This window comes from Cebus imitator, unplaced genomic scaffold, assembly GCF_001604975.1.
Source record: "Cebus imitator isolate Cc_AM_T3 unplaced genomic scaffold, Cebus_imitator-1.0 Scaffold10, whole genome shotgun sequence".
Lineage (NCBI taxonomy): Eukaryota > Metazoa > Chordata > Mammalia > Primates > Cebidae > Cebus > Cebus imitator.
Genome location: NW_016107325.1, coordinates 9,619,724 through 9,639,741, shown reverse-complemented (window position 1 = coordinate 9,639,741; position 20,018 = coordinate 9,619,724). Strand labels below are relative to the sequence as shown.

Here is a 20,018-nt window from a genome sequence, read left to right as displayed (position 1 = left end):
GAATCCATGTGGCTTTCAGCACAGCTCCTGGCACATAGTGAACCCTTGAGAAAGTTTAGCTGTTATTATTACCACTGTTACTATTATCCAATGTATCCTCCACAACACCATCTATTTACTTTATTTCCCTAGAAATATTTGCATGAGTCAAGTTAATGTCTCTTTCTAGACATCCGTCACCAAAAGGTATGTGCATAACAGCTGGCTCAGGTGTTTGGTGTGATCCATGACAATTTAAGGAAACAGAGTTCAGCAAGCTCACTCAGGGACTGAAATCCTGAATCCCGTTTCACAACTGTGTTAGCTCACTACATGAAATCAACTCTTTCACGTGTCTCAAATTAGTCCCTTGGAATGGAAATGTTACCATAATTTCCATTTGAAACCAAGATTGAAATATAACGCATATATTAGTTGTTTCTGCATCCTGATTCCTAACTTTTGAGAGGAAGCCAACACCTTCACATCCCTCCTGTGTGTTACTGCCTCACTTCCACTTAGAGAGGAGGTTGAGGTTGTATTCTCTCCTTCTAGAACTATCAGTTTTCAAAAAGTCATATTGTCTTTCTGCAGTGCCTATCTTCAACCTATAAAAGGCTCTCTGGCCACGGTGTCAGGAACTAAGAATGGCTCATAAAAATCCTGGCCTAGGAAAGAGCAGTTTGTGGTCGCAGCTGTGTCTTGTCTGTAGACTAAGCTGGCAGTCACATCTATTGCGACTACTACATCTATTTGGGTGGAGCCCCACCTGGTAGTTCATGCGTGTGTGTTAAGAGGAAGTTACGCCAGCTTGCCTTTGGGGCAGTTTTTCCCTTTTTCCCATGAAGATAGGAAGGAAGAACTGTAGAAGGTGGTGAGTATATCAAGTACATTTACTCTTAAGGAAATGTGATATAAGCATATTTCCTTAATAGAGGTAAACTTGATAGATATTACTACTTTACTACTCCAGAAATATATCCAAGTTATCATAAGACAAATAAATCGTTTTAACTGATAGTCAAAAAGAAAGGAGAACCTTTAAGTTTTCTCTCAAAAGCACAAAAATTAAATTTATACTAGTAGATGGAAATGTTTCTTTTATAAATGATATCTTTTTACACATACATCACAATCTAAATTAATACTGATGTCATCCACAAGTATAGATACATGATACTTCCTGAAATTTTCTTTTCCACTTGAATTCTCTGTACAATTACACATTAGAGTGATATGCGAGTTTCAGTAAACTAATAGATGGCATGTATTAGGCTGAGTTACTTCCTCTTTAAATCTACTCTGCATTCTTCTGCTGCATACATTTTTGAAAAATATCATTGGTTCACTGTCACTTTCCTGATTAAAAAAAAAAAATCTGTAGCTTTCAATTGCCTAAAGGAAAACCCATTTTATTATGCGCAGTCAGCCTTTTCATAAATTAAATTCTATACCATCTGGTTCCAAACTTTCTTTCTGAATTCCCCATTGCAGTCTGATCATTCATTGTTGTCATAAAGGATTCTGTTATCTGCCTTTTCTTCTCTTCTTCCAACATATGCCAAATATACATATAGAGAAATGAAATCAAATAATATCATAATTATATTATCTTTTCTTTGTTTCTGTTCTATGTAACCCTATGACACTTTCTTTCTGTTCTTTGCAATCTTACACTTTTCTGAAAGTGAACATCTTAAAGTTGTCTTGGGGATTATAGTAGCCTTAGAATAAGCTTAGTAATTATTTGATACTCTTCCTTTCAAAATGTAGAGCCAAGTTTCTTCTTGGTGTGACCTCTTCTTAATAACTGGTTTCTAATGAATAGGATATGGCAGAAGTGGTGAAGAGTGACTTTAAAAAGTAGAACATAAAGAGGATTTTCTCCTTGACTTCTCTCTTACATCACCTACCCTGGAAGGAGCCAGCTGCCATGTCATAATGATTCTCAACAGTACTATGGAAAAGGTAGAGAGAAATTGAGACCTTCAACCAACCGCTAACAAGGAACTAGGACTTTCTTTCAATAACCATAAGATTGAGCCTCCTTAGAAGCTGATCTTTCAGCCCCAGTCGAAGTAACTGTAACCTCAGCTAACATCTTGACAGCAACTTCATGACTGGCCCTGACCAGAACCATGCAGTTAATTTATTCCCAAAATCCTGACCCACAGAAACTGTAAAATAATCACTATTTATTGTTTTAAGCCACTGTTTTTAATTCTGGATTGTACATTGTTTATGTTTCTTGTTACTTTAAAAATAGATCAGAATTATCAAAATTAATGCTGAAGATGCTGAAATCTGGCAATAAATAGAAATAAAATAATACTTTGCCTTTTTCCCTTCCCCTTTCTCTACCTTTGGGAACTTGGAGGTTACCTTTATGTGAAAGGAAATCATGTCTATAGAGTATATGCAGTTTTTTGTTTTTTGTTTTTTTTTTTTTACAGAGTCTTACTTTGTTACCCAGACTGGAATGTAATGGAGCAATCTTGGCCCACTGCAACCTCTGTCTCACAGGCTCAAGCGATTTTCATGCCTTTCCCAAGTAGCTGGGATCACAGGTGCACACATCACACCTGGGTAATCTTGATATTTCTAGTAGAGATGGGGTTTAGCTACGCTGGCCAGCCTGTTCTCAAACTCCTGTTCTTAAGAGACTGCCTGCCTCAGTCTCCCAAATTGCTGGAATTACTGGCATGAGCCACTGAAACTGGCTAGAGTATATACATTAAATTACTGGTTATGGTAATCATTTTTCTCTTCCATTGGTTTGGGTTCTAATTAAGCAACTCAGTGTGATTACTTCATATTTAAAGCATAAGAGCCTGATCCTTCTCACAGACTCTACTGTCCTCTGTACCTCAGCCACTGGGAACCTTGTTTCCTGTTTTCTTCTTTGAGATGGTCTACCTTTCTTCCCACCAAGCGAAATCTTGCAACTCAATAAAATATATTTTAGGCCCAAACCCTTTGACAAAGATTTCCCTGATCAACCCTCTTATTGTAAAGCAAGGCTTCCATTTTGTTAACTTGACATATGGTATTTTGTTTTCATATTTTTTGATGCATATTAGTTACTTCCCATTTTTAATTCTATTTGAGTACATGCCCTATCACTGTGTTATATTTATCTTTTTATGTGTCCCCGTCTTTCCCATATCTTCAAAATTCAGGACAGTGGTGTTAGGCATGGTTAATTTTTGCTGTTGTTTTTATTATGCTTTAAGTTCTGGGATATATGTGCAGAACATATAGGCTTGTTACATGAGTATATACATGTGCCATGGTGGTTTGCTGCACCCATCAACTCATCATCTACCTTAAGTGTTTCTCCTAATGCTGTCCCTCCCCTATTCCCCCAAACCCCAACAGGTCCCAGTGCATGATGTTTTTCTCCCTGTGTTCATGTGTTCTCAATGTTCAGCTCCCACTTATGAGTGAGCACATGTGGTGTTTGGTTTTTGTTCCTGTGTTAGTTTGCTGAGAAGGATGGTTTCCAGCTTCATCCATGTCTCCACAAAGGACAAAAATTCATGCTATTGTGAATAGTGCTGCAATAAACATATGTGTGCATCTGTCTTTATAGTAAAATGATTCATATGTATCCTTTGGGTACATACCCAGTAATGGGACTGCTGGGTCAAATGGCAATTCTGGTTCTAGATTCTTGAGGAATTGCCACGCTGTCTTCCATAATTGTCAAACTAATTTTCACTCTTACCAGTAGCATAAATGTGTTTCTATTTATCCACATCCTCTCCAGCATCTGTTGTTTCCTGACTTTTAATGATCAACATTCTAACTGGCATGAGATGATATCTCATTGAAGTTTTGATTTGCATTTCTCTAATGACCAGTGATGATGAGCTTTTCTTCATATGTTCGTTGACCACATAAATGTCTTCTTTTAAGAAGTGTGTGTTCATATCCTTTGCACACTTTTTGTTGGGGTTGTTTGTTGTTTTATTGTAAATTTGTTTAAGTTCTTTGTAGATTCTGGATATTACTAGCCCTTTGTCAGTTGGATAGATTGAAAAAATTTTCTCCTGTTCTGTAGATTGCCTGTTCACTCTGATGATAGTTTCTTTTGCTGCACAGAAGCTCTTTAGTTTAATTAGATCCTATTTATCAATTTTGGCTTCTGTTGCCATTGCTTTTGGTGTTCTAGTCATGAAGTCTTTGCCCATGTCTATTTCTTGAATGGTATTGCCTAGGTTTTCTTCTAAGGTTTTTATGGTTTTAGGTTTAATGTTTAAGTATTTAATCCATCTTGAGTTAATTTTTGTAAAGCATGAAGACAAGGTTAAAGAAAAAAGAATGAAAAGGAATGAACAAAGCCTCCAAATAATATGGGACTATGTGAAAAGACCAAACCTATGTTTGATTGGTGTACCTGAAGGTGATGGGGAGAATGTAACCAAGTTGGAAAACACTCTTCAGGATATTGTACAGGAGAACTTCCCTACCTAGTAAGACAGGCCAACATTCAAGTTAAGGAAATACAGAGAACACCGCAAAGATATTCCTTAAGAAGAGCAATCCCAAAACACATAATCATCAGATTCACCAAGGTTGAAATGAAGGAAAAAACGTTAAGGGAAGCCAGAGAGAAAGGTTGGGTTATCCACAAAGGGAAGCCTATCAGATAAAGAGTGGATCTCTTTGCAAAAACTCTACAAGACAGAAGAGAGTGGAGTCCAATATTCAACATTCTTAAAGAAAAGAATTTTCAACCTAAGATTTCATATCCAGCCCAACTAAGTTTCATAAGTGAAGGAGAAATAAAATCCTTTATAGACAAGGAAAACCTGAGAGATTTTGTCACCAACAGGCCTGCCTTACAAGAACTCCTGAAGTAAGCACTAAATATGGAAAGGAAAAACCAATACCAGCCATTGCAAAAACTTACCAAATTATAAAGACCCCCATCGACAGTATAAAGAAACTACATTAACTAATGGGCAAAATAATGACAGAATCATCATAATGACAGGATCAAATTCACACATAACAATATTAACCTTAATTGTGAACAGGCTAAATGCCCCAGTTAAAAGACACAGACTGACAAATTAAATAAAGAGTCAACACTCATCGGTGTGCTGTATTCAGGAGACCCACCTCATGTGCAAAGACACACATAGGCTCAAGACAAGGGGTGGAAGAATATTTATCAAGCAAATGGAAAGCAAAAAAAAAGCAGAGATTACATCCCTAGTCTCTGGTAAAACAAACTTTAAACCAACAAAGATCAAGAAAGACAAAGAAGGACATTACATAATGGTAAAGGGATCGATGCAACAAGAAGAGCTAACTATCCTAAATATCTATGGTGTTCAGCAGGGTTAATCTTATTCAGAAATGACAATGTTTCTTGATCAATGTTACTTGTGGAGACTACATTTTCTAGGCACCAGAAACCCCAGGTGACTTTAATAAACTGAGATTTTTACTAATTTTTAAACTCCAATTTCTTGAAAAACAAATTTGAAACATTTTCAAGTGTTATTGCTAGTATAAATGAGTGTTCTAAGTAACACTGCCATGCTTTAGTACAAGAACTGAAAGATAAATAACAGAATTGTTTCTCTCCATGTTGTATGAAAGATGATGACAGAAAGAACAACTTTGGTTCAAAATGTAATTTAGGGTTTTTGTGTATTACAATGGTCTAAACTGTACATGGCTCTTACAATCATGAATAATGGACAATAGGAAATGGCTTTGATTTTAAAAAATGCAAAATACTCTTCAGCTGAGCATACTTTTTTATGATAACATTATATTTTGATGAAAATGAGGAAAATGTTTTTTGCTACATACCACTAGATTTCCAATCACCATGACCATCATGAAGACAGTAAGGCACATGGTTTGGCCAGCGACCTCCATACAATCCCACATGGTCTCTATCCACTCTCCACACAGCACGCGGAACACAATCAGGAAGGAGTGGAAGAAGTCATGCATGTGCCATCGTGGGAGTTCACAATCATTGGAAATCTTGCAGACACATTCTTTGTAGCTCTTACCAAAGAGCTGCATGCCAACCACGGCAAAAATGAATACGATGATGGCCAACACCAAGGTGAGGTTTCCCAGAGCCCCCACAGAATTGCCAATGATCTTTATCAGCATATTCAGAGTTGGCCAGGATTTTGCCAACTTGAAAACTCGGAGCTGGAAATAAAAGCAAGAACAGTATTAATGCTCTGAATTTCTAAAAAAATTATGTAATTTTATTTACATGGCAAATTTACAGGAAACTGTCTCAATTATAGAGTCATGCATTATTTAGTTTTCAAATTATTACTAGCAAATATAGCAGTTACTTGCTGCCATATACGATTTATTTTTTAGTCCGAAATGGTCCATACTATAAATAAAATAATTAAATTACACAGTTTATAAACTGGCTTTTTAATAAGAAACACCAAATTTTCCAGAATTCTACATAAGTATATGTAATATACACCTTTGTTTCTCCTTAAAGAATTAAGATATTTAAGATTAATGGTGGTAAATCAGCAGAGCTCCAGTTTCAGAGAAGTAGAAACTCTCATTATTTTAAAAGGCCAAAACGGATATTGTTTTTAGACTATTTTAAATATCATGCTGAAGTGCACAAGTGAAAATAATATCAACACTTAAATTACATAAAGTACAAACAGAAATGAACTAATTTCTTTTTCTTTAGATTGTTTTAATCTAGATATATTTCAGCTTGCTGTAACTTAGGCTATATTTTAAACATATATTTAAAGAAAAAGTATTTAAACTTAAATAAAAAGCTAGACTTTTTTTACCCTTTATGTCTTCAAAGACTTAATTCAGTGTAGTGTGTAAATGTCTCTCTCATTGTGTTTAACATATTGGTTGTATTAGCTTTAGAGGTGCTGAAGTACCATTTATGGTTAAACAGGAGCAGCATTTCATTTCTGATGCTTCAGTAAATGTCAGGCTGAGAGTAGTGCATTATTTAATGGCATCAAAGTGACCCAAAGGAGGAAATACATGCACCAAAGTATTTAATTTATTCCAGAGAATAATTTATGCAAAAGAGCCTGACACACTAAGTAAAATTCTAATGATACTATGCTTCCTATTTCCCTTAACTGCATCACATTATCATGAAGGTTTACTAAATATTTTTAAGCTCTTTCCCATATCACTTGTTTTATCATTTTAAATTTTTGTCCTGTTTTTTGTATCCTTCTAGTTTCAAATTAGATACATAACTATCTTTGAGGACTAGGGAAGGAAACTATAGTTCTAAGGATCACAATTCAAATTTGAACATTGAAAGCAGCAAGGGAAATTGTAAACAGATTTCTTGACAAAGTCTCCAGCCTAATCACTATTAAGGTAAATCATCGATAGGACTCTGTTCTTAATAACCATGTACAACCACTGCTATTTGAAAATAAATCACAAAAGTTACAGTCAACTCAAAGTAATAGTATTATAAAATGAAAATAAATCACAAAAGTTACAGTCAACTCAAAGTAATAGTATTATAAAACTTATCAAACTTTCACTGGAAGTGTGTCAAGTGATATTTTGTCTCTGAATTTTAAAATCTAATAGTTTTTATAAAAGATCGAAGAAATATACTTTCTTTAACAAAATACAATTTGGTTAGCTCAAAGAGTGGATTTGGTGACATTCTGATATGGCAGCAGTCGTATGGGAGCTCTGTTTCCTTATCCTTCTCCCTTGTACACTGCCTGTTGTCCTATTTCTTCTATGGGGCCAAGGTGAGCAATGAACAATTCCATAATTCCTCAGTCCCTGACAGAAAGGGGAGCTCATCTTAGGTCCCAAGGAAGCATTGTGCACAGCTATGCAAACCTCAGGTAACTGAGAGTTGACCATGGTGTTGTTGAATTGCGATTCGAGTTTATCTGTGATTCCCTTTTCCCCCTTCCCGTTAACCTTCCATTCAGTAACTAAGAAGAGAACTGTAGTATATTCATTTAAGTAAACTTTGTCTATTTAAGGGAACTTTATCTATTAAAGCTATGATGAAGAAGAAACTACCGTCTGGTGGTAGGGCAATCCAATTTGTTTTAGTGTGTATTCAAATGCTATTATAATGATGGGAAATCTTATCATTATTACTAGATGAGAATGAAGACTAATTAATTACAAAGTAAATTTTATGAACACTCCCAGTTCATTTACCAGCCGGAATGATCGGAGAACTGACAATCCTTCCACATTTGCCAAACCAAGTTCCATTAAACTAAGGCTCACAATAAAACCGTCAAAAATGTTCCAGCCTTCTTGAAAGTAATAATATGGATCCATGGCAATTATCTTGAGAAACATTTCTGCTGTGAAGATCCCCGTGAAGACCTAAATGAGAAGTGTAGTTTGTTCTATAAGCATATACTCTTGAAATGTAATTATTGAGCAACTTAATTTATTCCCAACAAATATAAATTAAATTCTGATTTTTAAAAATTGGTTTAGGTCCAACAACTTGGTATCCTCAAATGCTTTGCATTCAAATCAATATTTAATTGTTCACTATATATGTTTATCAAGTGATTAAAAAGTACATGGATTAAGACATTAAAATTAATATTATTTTCATATGAAAGGTGCCACTGGCTCATTGTGATCAACTGTTTGGCTCTGCCTCTGATCTCTCTGGCCCTCCAAAAACTTACCAAATAATTACCTAGCAGTGTGGGCTTCTATCACCAAGCCAAATAAATTGGTTCCCTCCCCAGGCCCTGCAGATGAAACTGGTGCTAAAGAGATGTCATGTAAGCTGTAATAAACATGCTCATGGCTAACTCTACAGATAGTAAGAATTCTTTAAAAAAATATATCCTTTTGCTGGCCAAAGGGAAGCGTATTTTTCATTCTCTATTTCTATTATCTTACGACTATGTCAAACTCTGTCTTCTGCACATAATCTCAGCCATTTTTCTTACTGCCTTACCATCTTAGAAGTATAGTCTGAGTACTTCAGCTTCTTAGAGGTGATAAAAGTCAGCAAACCTGAACTTTATGTTTCTATCAGACTACCTACATCTGTAACTGTGCTTTGCCTTTCTCTTCTTGTTAAAATGAAAGAAATACCCCTGTTTTGAGCTAATATCTCAGATTATGTTATGTGTCTCCTTTGGACTTTGCCAATAATTTGTTCTCAATTAACCAACCTCTTTCTACTACTGGCTACTATTTGTTTTTTACAGAAAATAACAAATAACAAGTCCTTCTCTCCATTAAAAATACCACTGTCATCAAACTCTCCTTGCACTCTACTTCCTTCCAGCTCCTCTTCTGATATATGCTAACTCAGTAAATGGAATCTTTACTTATGGCCAGATTTCTTTCAGAGATCGCATACTTGTCTACACTATCCAGCTCCACTTCTTCAACTTACTCCACAACCACCAAAAGACTTTAACCAACTTCACCAACAAAGCCAACATCATCAATGAATCCAACTGAAATTTTTTAACAATTATCTTGCTTGCTTGCCCTTTTAGAAGTTTTGGGCATTGTTTTCTGTTCTTTGTTCACTGAAATATTTTCTGACCTTGGCTTCTGTGATCCATACCTCCCTGGATGCTACTCACTTGATTTTCTTCCTCCAAAAAATCATTTGATACTGGATTTATTCAGAACTCTTTCTGTCTATGCCCCTCTTACTTTAATTTTCCTCTTATAATAAGTTACATTTTTATAATAATTTTGTATTTCAAAAATATATTTCTCTGTTCAAGCATACCCCCTAAGCTCTAGAACTACATACCCACCTGCCTATTCAATACCTACCTTTGAAAGACTATCTCCCAGGTATCTCAAATTCAACAGGTCCAAATTCACTTTACTGCTTTTTCTGCACAGTCTTGCTTCTCTTCTGATATATGCCAACTCAGTAAATGCAATCTCTCTCTAACTGTATAGCCACCTCAGAAACCTGACAGTCTCAGTGACTTTTCCAAATATCTCTTGAATACTTCAGGTGAAATTCACCAATGTGCGTACTTTTTCTCCTTTTTTGCTGAGTAGGGCTCCATTGTTTGACTGTTTCATTAACATTTAAATAATAGACGATAGCACTTTTTGTCTCTTTTCCAAGAAAGTTTTGCCTACCCCAAGGTCTCAAACCTGTCCTCCTAGGTTTTATTTCAGACGTTTTATCGTTTTAGCTTTTATGCTTAGTCTACAATCCACATTGATTCTGGCATGTGGCATGAGATTGAAGGGGAGGTTCATTTATTTTCCATGTATCTATTTAAGTGTTCCTGATATTTTGTTGAAAAAACTTTCTTTCTTCTATTTCATTTCTGTCGTGTCTTTGTTAAAAAAAAATCCATTGACATATAGTTTGGATCTATTTATGAATTCAGCATTATGTTCCACTGATATCTTTGTTTATGTCAATACTGCAGATTATTGATTAGTACAGTTTTACAATAAGCCTTAAAGTCAGGTATGTTAATGTTTTCATTATTCTTTTATCAGTATTGTTTTGGCAATTTTAAGCACTGTGTATTTGCATAGAAAGTCAGTTCATCAATTGCTACGAAGAAAAGCTGCGACATTTTATGGGGATTAGGTTGATTTGATAGATACACTTAGGTAGAATTAATTTCTTAATAATATTGAATCATCCATTGCATGAACATGGCATGTATGTTTCCATTTGTTTAAATCTTCTGTAATTATTCTCAGCCATGTTTTGAGGTTTTTGGTGTTAAGTGTCTTGAAATGATTTGTTAAATTTATTACCAACTTGTCTGTATTTTTTGATATAATGGTAAATAAAATATTTAAAATTATTGTTTAGTTCTGATAACTGTTGTCCATAATATGATCATGTTGATGAAATAAAGACGTTTCTATCACATTTCAATATTTATGCATTTTATTTGTGGATTTTTTTCCTTTACTTCAGTTGATAGAACTTCCAGTACAAGGTTGAATAAAAATGATAAAAACAGACATAATTGTCTATTTTAAGGTGCAAGCACTCAATTTTTCTAAGGGGTAAGAATTTACTACTTCAATATTTCACTGATAAGTAAAGTATTAGGGTTTTCTTAAATGTCCTTAACAACTTGAGAAAGTTACTTTCTATTCCTAGTTTCCTGAGAGTTTTTCTCACAAATGGCTGTTAAGTTTTGGCAGATAGTTTTCTGCATCTATTGAGGCTTTACTTTATTCTTTTTTTTCTTTTTTTTTTTTTCCTTGATGGAGTCTCACTCTGTCACCCAGGCTGGAGTGTGCAGTGGCACGATCTCGGCTCACTGCAATCTCCGCCTACCAGATTAAAGTGATTCTACTGCCTCAACCTCCTGAGTAGCTGAGATTACAGGTACACCACCATGCCCAGTTAATTTTTTGTATTTTTAGTAAAGACAGGGTTTCACCATGTTGGCCAGCCTAGTCTTGAACTCCTGACCTCAAGATTCACCTGCCTCAGCCTCCTAAAGTGCTGTGATAACAGGCGTGAGCCACCATGCCTGGCCATGCTTTCCTTTACTCTTTTAGAGGTAATATGGTCAATTAATGGATCTCTTTTCAATTGTTAAATGAATCTTGCTTTTCTGAGATAATCCCCACGTGTTTAAGAAGTTAAGTATTTATTACTTTTTTCTCTATTACTGGGATTTTATTGATAATATTTTGCTAATGGTTTTTTGCTTTTGTGTTCATGATGGATATTTTCCTGTAATTTTCTATGTAGAATTAATATTGTACCACTTTATGTAAAATAGTCTAATCTTTTCATATATTCTACACTTACATATGTTATAAATCTCCACCTTAAACAATCAGGTGTCCTTATAAAAAAATTACCACAGGAACAGAAAATAGAATACTGCATGTTCTCACTTATAAGTGGGAACTACACATTGAGTTTATAGGAACACAAACAAGGGAACAGCAGATACTTGAGGGTGGAGGGTGAGAGGAGGACGAGGATCGAAGAACTACCTGTTGGGCACTGTGCTTATTTCCTGGGTGATGAAATAATCTGTATATCAAATCCCTGTAATACACAATTTATCTATATAACAAACCTGTATATATACCCCGGAACCTAAAATAAATGTGAAAAAATTTAAGGAAAAAAAGACAATCTTTCATATTTACCCACATTTATTCATATCTAGTGACCATCATTCCCAGAACCAAATTTCAACCTGATATTTTTTCCATTTGGCCTAAAGAACTTCCATTAGCATTTCTTTCTTTTCTTTTCTTTCTATTTTTATTTTTTGAGATGGAGGTTTTTTTTGTTGTTTTTTTGTTTGTTTGTTTGTTTTTTGAGATAGAGTTGCCCAGGCTGGAGTGCAATGGCACAATCTTGGCCCACTGCAACCTCTGCCTCCCAGGTTCAAGTGATTCTCCTGCTTCAGTCTCCTGAGTAGCTGGGATTACAGGCATGTGCCACCACACCCAGCGAATTTTTGTATTTTTATTAGAGACGACGTTTCACCCTGCTGGTCAGGCTGGTCTCGAACTTCTGACCTCGTGATTCACCTGCCTTGGCCTCCTAAAGTGCTGAAATTACAGGCGTGAGCCACTACACCCGGCCCTTAGCATTTCTTGTAGTATAGTTCTGGTAGTAACAGATTTTTTTGGTTTTTGTTTATCTTAAAATTCTTTATTTCATTTTAATTTCTGTTGGATAGTTTCACTTTCTGTTGAATAGCAGACTTTTCTTTCTTTCTTTTATTTGGCCACTTTCTTCTGGCCTGAATTATTTCTGGTAAGATGTTTGTTCCATGTATACAGTAAGTATTTTTCTTCTGGTTGTTTCCAAAGATATTTGTTACTGTTATTTTCAGCAGCATGACTAAGATGTGCCTAAGTACAGTGCCAAGCACCATTTGTTTAACAGGCTTCTTTCCTTAATAAAATTGTCTGGTAGTCTTGAAAGTTAATTTAACATGGTCACTAAATTTTATAAGTTAATATTAAGGTCTGTAGGTTAACATTTTTCACCAACTTTGAGTAACTTTTTTGGCCATTGTCTCTTCAAATATTTGTTCTGTTCCATTCTCTCTGTTTTCTCCTTCTGATTCTCCCATTATATAAATATTTAGACTACTTGATATTATCCCATAGTATAATTAGACTCAGTTCATTTTTTCTTTCAATTCTCCAGTGCTCAAATTGGATAATTTCTATTACTGTGCTTCGACTTAACAACCAATTCTTCTGACATCTGCAATTTTCTTTTAAATATATCCAGTTAATTTTTCATATTAGAATGTGAACTTTTCAACTATAAAATTTCTATATTATTCCTTTTTATAGTTTTTGGTTTTTTCTGCTCATGCTCTCCATATGTTTTTCCTTATGACCACCTTTTTTCCTTTAAATTGCTCAACATATTTACAATAGCTCCTCCAAAGTCCTTTTTTTGTTTATTCTAACCATTCATGTCCAGATCTGTTTCTTTGTACTGCTTTAATCTATTAACTATGAGTCACATTTTCCTATTTCTTCACATATCATATAGTTTTTCAAGTGACATGGATATGTTTAATATTGGGAATACTTCAATCCTGGAAATCTATCCTCTAGAAGTTAATACAGCATTATGAAAGATGATATATATAAGAACATTTACTACAACATGGGGGTGAAGTATCTGGAATCAACTTGAGCATCCATCAGTAGGTGACTGGATTAAAAAATATGTGCATACTATGAAATATTAGTATATAATTCAGTGACTTGTAATATATTCACAGAGTTTTACAATCATCACTATTATTGAATTTAGAACATTTTCGTCGCCTTAAAAGGAACATGCATACCCCTTAGTTAGTTGTTGCTCCCACTTACTCTGATCCCTGCTGCCTGGCAACCCCTCATCTACTTTCTTTCTCTATGGATTTGCCTATTTTGAACATTTCATATAAATGGAGCAATATGATATGTAACCTTTTGTGACTGGCTTGGTTCACTTACTATGTTTTCAATGTTTATTCATGTTATAGATTGTAGTTAATACTTCATCCCTTTTTATGGGTGAATAACATTTTATGGCATGGATATTTTGTTTATCCATTCATCAGTTGATAGACATTTGGAATGTTTTTAAATTTTAGTATTATAAGTAATATTCTATAAGCATTCATGTGGAAATGTTTTTAATTCTTTTAGATATATATCTTTAAAAATTACTAAAATTGCAAGGTCATATACTAATTCTACCCTAAACATTTTGAGAAACAGCTGAATTATTATCCAAAGTGTCTGCATCATTTTATATTCTCAACAGTAAAGTATAAGCATTCCAATTTCCCACATCCTTGCCAAAAAATGATATTGGCTTTTTTTCTGATTATAGCCATTTTAGTGGGTTTGAAGTGGTATCTCATTTTAGTTTTGATTTGCCCTTCCCCAAAAAGCAGTGATGCGGACCATCTTTTATGTGTTTATTGGGCTTTTGTATATCTTCTTTGTCAATATGTCTATTCAAATATTTTTATCATTTTTAAAGTGAGTTATCTATTTTTTTGTTGTTGTTGAGTTATAGTAATCCTTTCTACATATTAGATACAAATCATGATCAGATATCTGAGTTGCAAATATCTTCTTCCATTCTATAAGTTGCCTTTTTATTTGATGATATTGTTTACAGTACAAAAGTTTCTAATTTTAATAAAGTCCAATGAATCTTTTTTTTTCCCTTGGGTGTGTTTTTGGTGTCATATCTAAGAAATCATTGCTTAATCATAGATCATGAAGATTTACTTCTAAATTTTCTTCTAACAGTTCATAGTTTTAGCTCCTACATTTAGGCCTATGATCTATCTTAATTTTTATATATGTTATTAAGTAAGGTTTCAATTCCATTCTTTCATATGTGGATATTCACTGTCCAAGCACCATTTGTTGAAAAGACTTCTTTCCTTAATAAAGTTGTCTGGTAGTCTTGTTGACGGTACAACAATGTAAATCTAACATAAATGTAAAGATTTACTGTTGGAATTTCAATTAGAATCCATTGATGTATATAGCTATCCTTATGCCAGTACCAAACTATTTTGAGCAGTTTTGCTTTGCAGTAAGTTTTAATATTTGGAAGTTTCAGTTCTCCAACTTTGTTTTCTTATAATTAAGATTGTGTTGGCATATGGTCTCTTGCATTTTCATATAAAATTTATAGTCAATTTGCCACTTTCTGCAAAATAGGTAGTTGGGATTTTTGATATGGATATTTTTGACATGGATTGCACTAAACTTGTAGATTAATTTGGTGAGTATTGCCATGTTAACAATATTTTCTTCTAATCCATGAATATAAAATGTGGTTTCATTTATTTAGTACCTCTTTAATTTCTTTCAGCAAAATTTTATAGCTTTCAGTGTACAAGTCTCACACTTATTTGGTTAAATTTATTCCTAAGTAATTTATTATTTTTGATGTTGTTAATAGAATTTTCCTAATTTTATTTTCTGATTGTTCATTACTAGTGTCTAGAAACATAATGGAGTTTTGTTGTTTATCGATCTTGTATTCTTCAATCTTATTTATTTGTTCTAACAGCGTGTGTGTGTGTGTGTGTGTGTGTGTGTGTGTGTGTGTGTATTTTATACGATTTTCTAAAAACAAGATTATGTATTTGTTAACAGAATTAACTTCTTGTGCTGCAATATAGATGCCATTAATTCCTTTTCTTCTCTTAATTCCCTGGCTAGAACTTTCAGTACAATATTGAAAACAAGTAGCAAGTTACAATATTGAAAACAAGTTACCTTCTTGACCTGAAGGTAAAAGCATCTAAAGTAACTATTAAGAATAATGTGAGATCTTTTGAGATGGTGTTTATCAGGCTGAAGTTCTTTTCTATTTCAAGTTTGCTGAGTGTTTTTATTTTGAAACACTTTGGCTTTTTCCAATGTGATTTCTGCATCTATTGAGATGATTGTCTCATTTTTAAAATTAATATGATATATTACGTTAACTAAGTTTTTAATGTTGTTTCAACCTTGCATCACTGGGATAAATTTCACTTGTTCAGAGTATATATTCCAAAAATCTAAATATGCTGTGTGATTTGGTTTCTAGTATTTTGTTGAGGATTATTGTGCCTATGTTCATATGGGATATGGCTGGTCTATATTTGTGTCCGTGTTCTTTTCTTGTAATATTTTTATCTGGCATTAATATTGGGGTAGTTCTAGCTTCATAAAGTGGGTTGGGAAGTATTCCCTCGTCTTCTATTTGTTGAAACAGTTTGTTAAGGATGGATATTAACATTCCATTGAATATTTATAAAAATTTACCAGTGAAACTGTCTGGATTCAGGCTTTTTTGGTGGGAAGTTAATTTTTTTTTAAATTGTGAATTCAATTTTTACTTACTATAGGTGTATTCAGATATTTTATGACTTCTTGAGTCAGTTTTAGTAGTTTGTTACTTCCTAGTAATTTTTCAGTTTCACCTAGGTTATCCAGTTTTCTGGTTTTATTATATTTCTTATCCTCCTTTTTTTATTTCTAAAAGATCCATGGTGATTTCCTCTTTTTTATTTTTAATTTTAATACTTTTTGTATTCTTTCTTTCTTTTTTTTTTTTTTTTTTTTTTTTTTTTTTTTTTTTTTTTTTTTTTTTTTTTTTTTTTTGGTTAGCCTAGCTAAAGATTTGTCACTTCTGTTGATTTTCTTCAAAGAAATAGCTTTTGGGATTATTGATTTTTCTCTATTGTTTTTCTGTTCTTTATTATTTGTCTTCTTCTGCTAATTTCAGGTTTAATTTGCTCTTCTTTTTCTAGTTTCTTAAGGAGGATCTTAAATTATCAATTTGCTAAATCTTCTGATTTACCACAGGTATTTAAAATATAAATTTGTCTCTAAATATTGTTTTAGCTTCCCTCATTAATTTCAGTTTGATTTGTTTTTATTTTCAGTCATCCTAGAGTATTTTCTAATTTCTCTGATGATATCTTCTTAACTCATCAGTTTTAAGAGTAAGTTGTTTAATTTCCATATATTTGTGATTTTCCACATTGACTTGTTACTAATTTCTAATTTCATTTTCTTCTTTATCAGAAAAATGCTGTTTTATTTTAATTTTTTAAATTTAATTGAGGTTTGTTTTATGACCTAACATATAACGTATTCTGGGGAATTTCCCATCGGCATTTGAGAAGAATGTGTGTCCTCCCTGCGGATTTTCTACTATTCCATAATTCACCTCAGATTCAAATCTTACATTCCTTTACACATAAGACAAGCCCCAGCTTGAATTATCTATCTATTGTTTATTTCTTTCTAGTATTCATCCTCCTTCTGGTAATGGTATCCTAATTTTTGTCTTCATAATTCCACTCATTATGCTACCTCCAGTGATAATATATGATTATGATTTAAGCAAATATGTCATTAAAACCCCAGAGCTAGGGTAACTGACTGGTTTAGAAATGGTCATTTAACTCCAACCAGGTCAATGATATTCAGTTCATGGGCCTTAATGAAAGCTACTTGTTAGGAAGCACAATCTTACTGTACATGGAGCTCCATTAGTAAACCAAAAGTTGATAGAACCTTGGCAATAATAGGAAAATACCCAGCTGAAGAGGAAGGTCGCATATTGGGAAGAAGAGAAACAAGAAGCTCATTCCCAATGATGCTGGTTGAGAACCTGAATCTAGCCAGGTTGGAACCTAGAGCTAGTTCCAAATGGGCTTGAGTAACTTGGGATAATGCAGTCCCTTTATTTTTGTTTAAGCTCATTCTTATATTTACCTCCAAATTCTTTCTTCTTTCAATTACCACCTTCCCTTTTTTACTTTTTTTTTTAAGAGATAATATTGAAGAGATTCTTACATAGGTCTAAATTTGGACTAGGTAATATTATTGTCCTTTCCTGCTATAAGCTTCTGTGATCTTTGCCTATAGCTCACAGTACTCTCTGAAATAGTTTTCAGAGTCTGATACAGCATTCAGGCCTTTTATTTCTCTGTTAATTTCTTATGGATACAGTTTCCCAACTACAAAATAGAGACAATTTATAGTAAACATCTTAAGACTGATTTTGTGGGAATCTAGAGAGAGAGATTTAATGTGAAACATTTAGTCCAACATCTGATACAAAATAAGTAGACAACATATGCCAGCTTTATCATTTAATTCAGTTAAAACCTATCTAAAATATCATTCAAAAATACAGTGGTTACTTCAGAGCCTAAAAATATTGTATGTTATACTTCAGACCATATTATTTATAATCTCTATATAACCTGTTTATATGTTCATTTATCAAATTGGGAACTTAATAAGTGTTTTATACTTGTATAAATATACTTTTTGCATGATTTTATTAATTTTGTCTTTCTGTATAAGACCACTATAATATCTATATACTATATTGTAATATCAATATGTATCCAGTGAATGCTTATATATATATATTTTTTAATTATATAAATAATTTCTAAATTTAATATTGCTAAGACTGTAGAAGAAACAAAAACAAAAAATAGTAATCCCCCATATAATGTTTCTTCCCTGCATAATTCATCTTGACATATTTACAAATGATATTTTGAAATTATCTAACGGGTGTATTTTATAATTTGTTTGGTAAATGCACACATGTCCTAAAAACCTATTCTAAATATCTTAGAGCACTATTACCTAAAACCTATCCCAAATATCTTAGAATTTGTTATAGACCAGTGTCCTTGGAGGACAACTCAGAATCATTTTCTGATAAATAAGCAATTTAAATTCAATTCTAAATCAAATTGTATATAAATTCTTTGACTCTTTTGCACTATGGTAGCAACAAATTTTTGTTATTTAAAAAGGATGCTAAACATTTGATGTCAAAGTATACATGGCCAATTAGTTGATATTTAATTTGAGAGCAATGTGTAAAATTCACTAAAGCACTTATAAATTCTTTTAATAGGAAGAGAAACTCAATGTGGCTTACCAGGTTCCCAACAGACAGCACACTGCTGAACTGCTCCGTCATGGGATAGTGCTCCATAGCCATGAAGAGTGTATTTAAGACAATGCAGATGGTGATGGCAAGGTCAACAAATGGATCCATCACAACCAGATTGACAAGGTGTTTCACCTTTAACCATGGTTTACAACAATCCCAAATCAAACACATATTAGCAAATTTATACCAGCATGGTGGGCATTTCTGTCTGGATTCTTCAAGTTCTGGAAGAAAAAAAGTTAGAATTCTCATGAAAACTGCTTACTTTCTACTAAATAGTCTTTGGTTTAAATTAAAAGCTATTTTAAATATCTAAAGTTGTTAAAAGATATTATGGGTAAATCTGCTGGAGGAACAGGGAAAAATTCACAATAGGTATGCTGTTGTAGAAAGGATCAGTCTAGAAAGGCTAATAATAAGCTTTCCAAATGTATCCTGGCTAAGCACAGCTTCCAAGATTATATTGGCAATACTAGACTGTCTGATACTTATCTTCATGGCTGCCAGAAACTAATGAGTAGAACCTGCATTAAGTACACTTAAATCTCATCCATGTTCCAGATAGAGTGAGAAGCATATATGTTATCAGAGACATCTCAGGAAATGTCCTAAGAACCTTAATCAGTCACACTAAATGTCAGTTTCTTGGATTAGATATGTTTTGGTGACCTTCTAATGAGATAATTTTGTCAGTATTCCAATCTCAGTTGAAAAGACTAAAATTAAGTTTTATTAGATTATAGACTTGCATATTAGACTCAACAAAGTTCCATCTCTCTACATTTCTCATTTAACTAGAGAGCATAAAAGAAGAGAAATTACCCCAGCCTAAGAAACTGGAGTCCTCACTGTTATCATAAATCAACATTTCACAAAGCGGGACTCATTTATTACTGGAAAAATACAAAGGATTTTAGGTGAAACATACATATAATTTATACATTTTCATAGTATACGTTTATTTTAATGTACTGAAATATATAACTCTCATATCAAACCAAGGACATAAAATTTTATATTAAAATGCATTTATTCAAGGAAAATGTACAATGTCAAGAAGAATTTCAACCAAATATTGGAGAGAAGA

The 20,018-nt window shown here is 33.3% G+C and overlaps 1 protein-coding gene across 3 annotated transcripts in view; it reads right to left on the bottom strand.

Moving 5' to 3' along the window:
• The window catches only part of LOC108317622 (sodium channel protein type 2 subunit alpha), a 153,098-nt gene that overhangs the window by 41,481 nt on the left and 91,599 nt on the right, over positions 1-20,018 (bottom strand). For all 3 annotated transcript variants that reach the window (XM_017548248.2, XM_037745754.1, XM_017548255.2), the window contains exons 14-16: positions 18,917-19,155; positions 8,170-8,343; positions 5,809-6,165 (exon numbers count right to left, since the gene is read on the bottom strand). In XM_017548248.2, the coding sequence (XP_017403737.1) occupies positions 5,809-6,165; positions 8,170-8,343; positions 18,917-19,155 (770 nt within the window). The remainder of the gene's footprint in view (positions 1-5,808; positions 6,166-8,169; positions 8,344-18,916; positions 19,156-20,018) is intronic.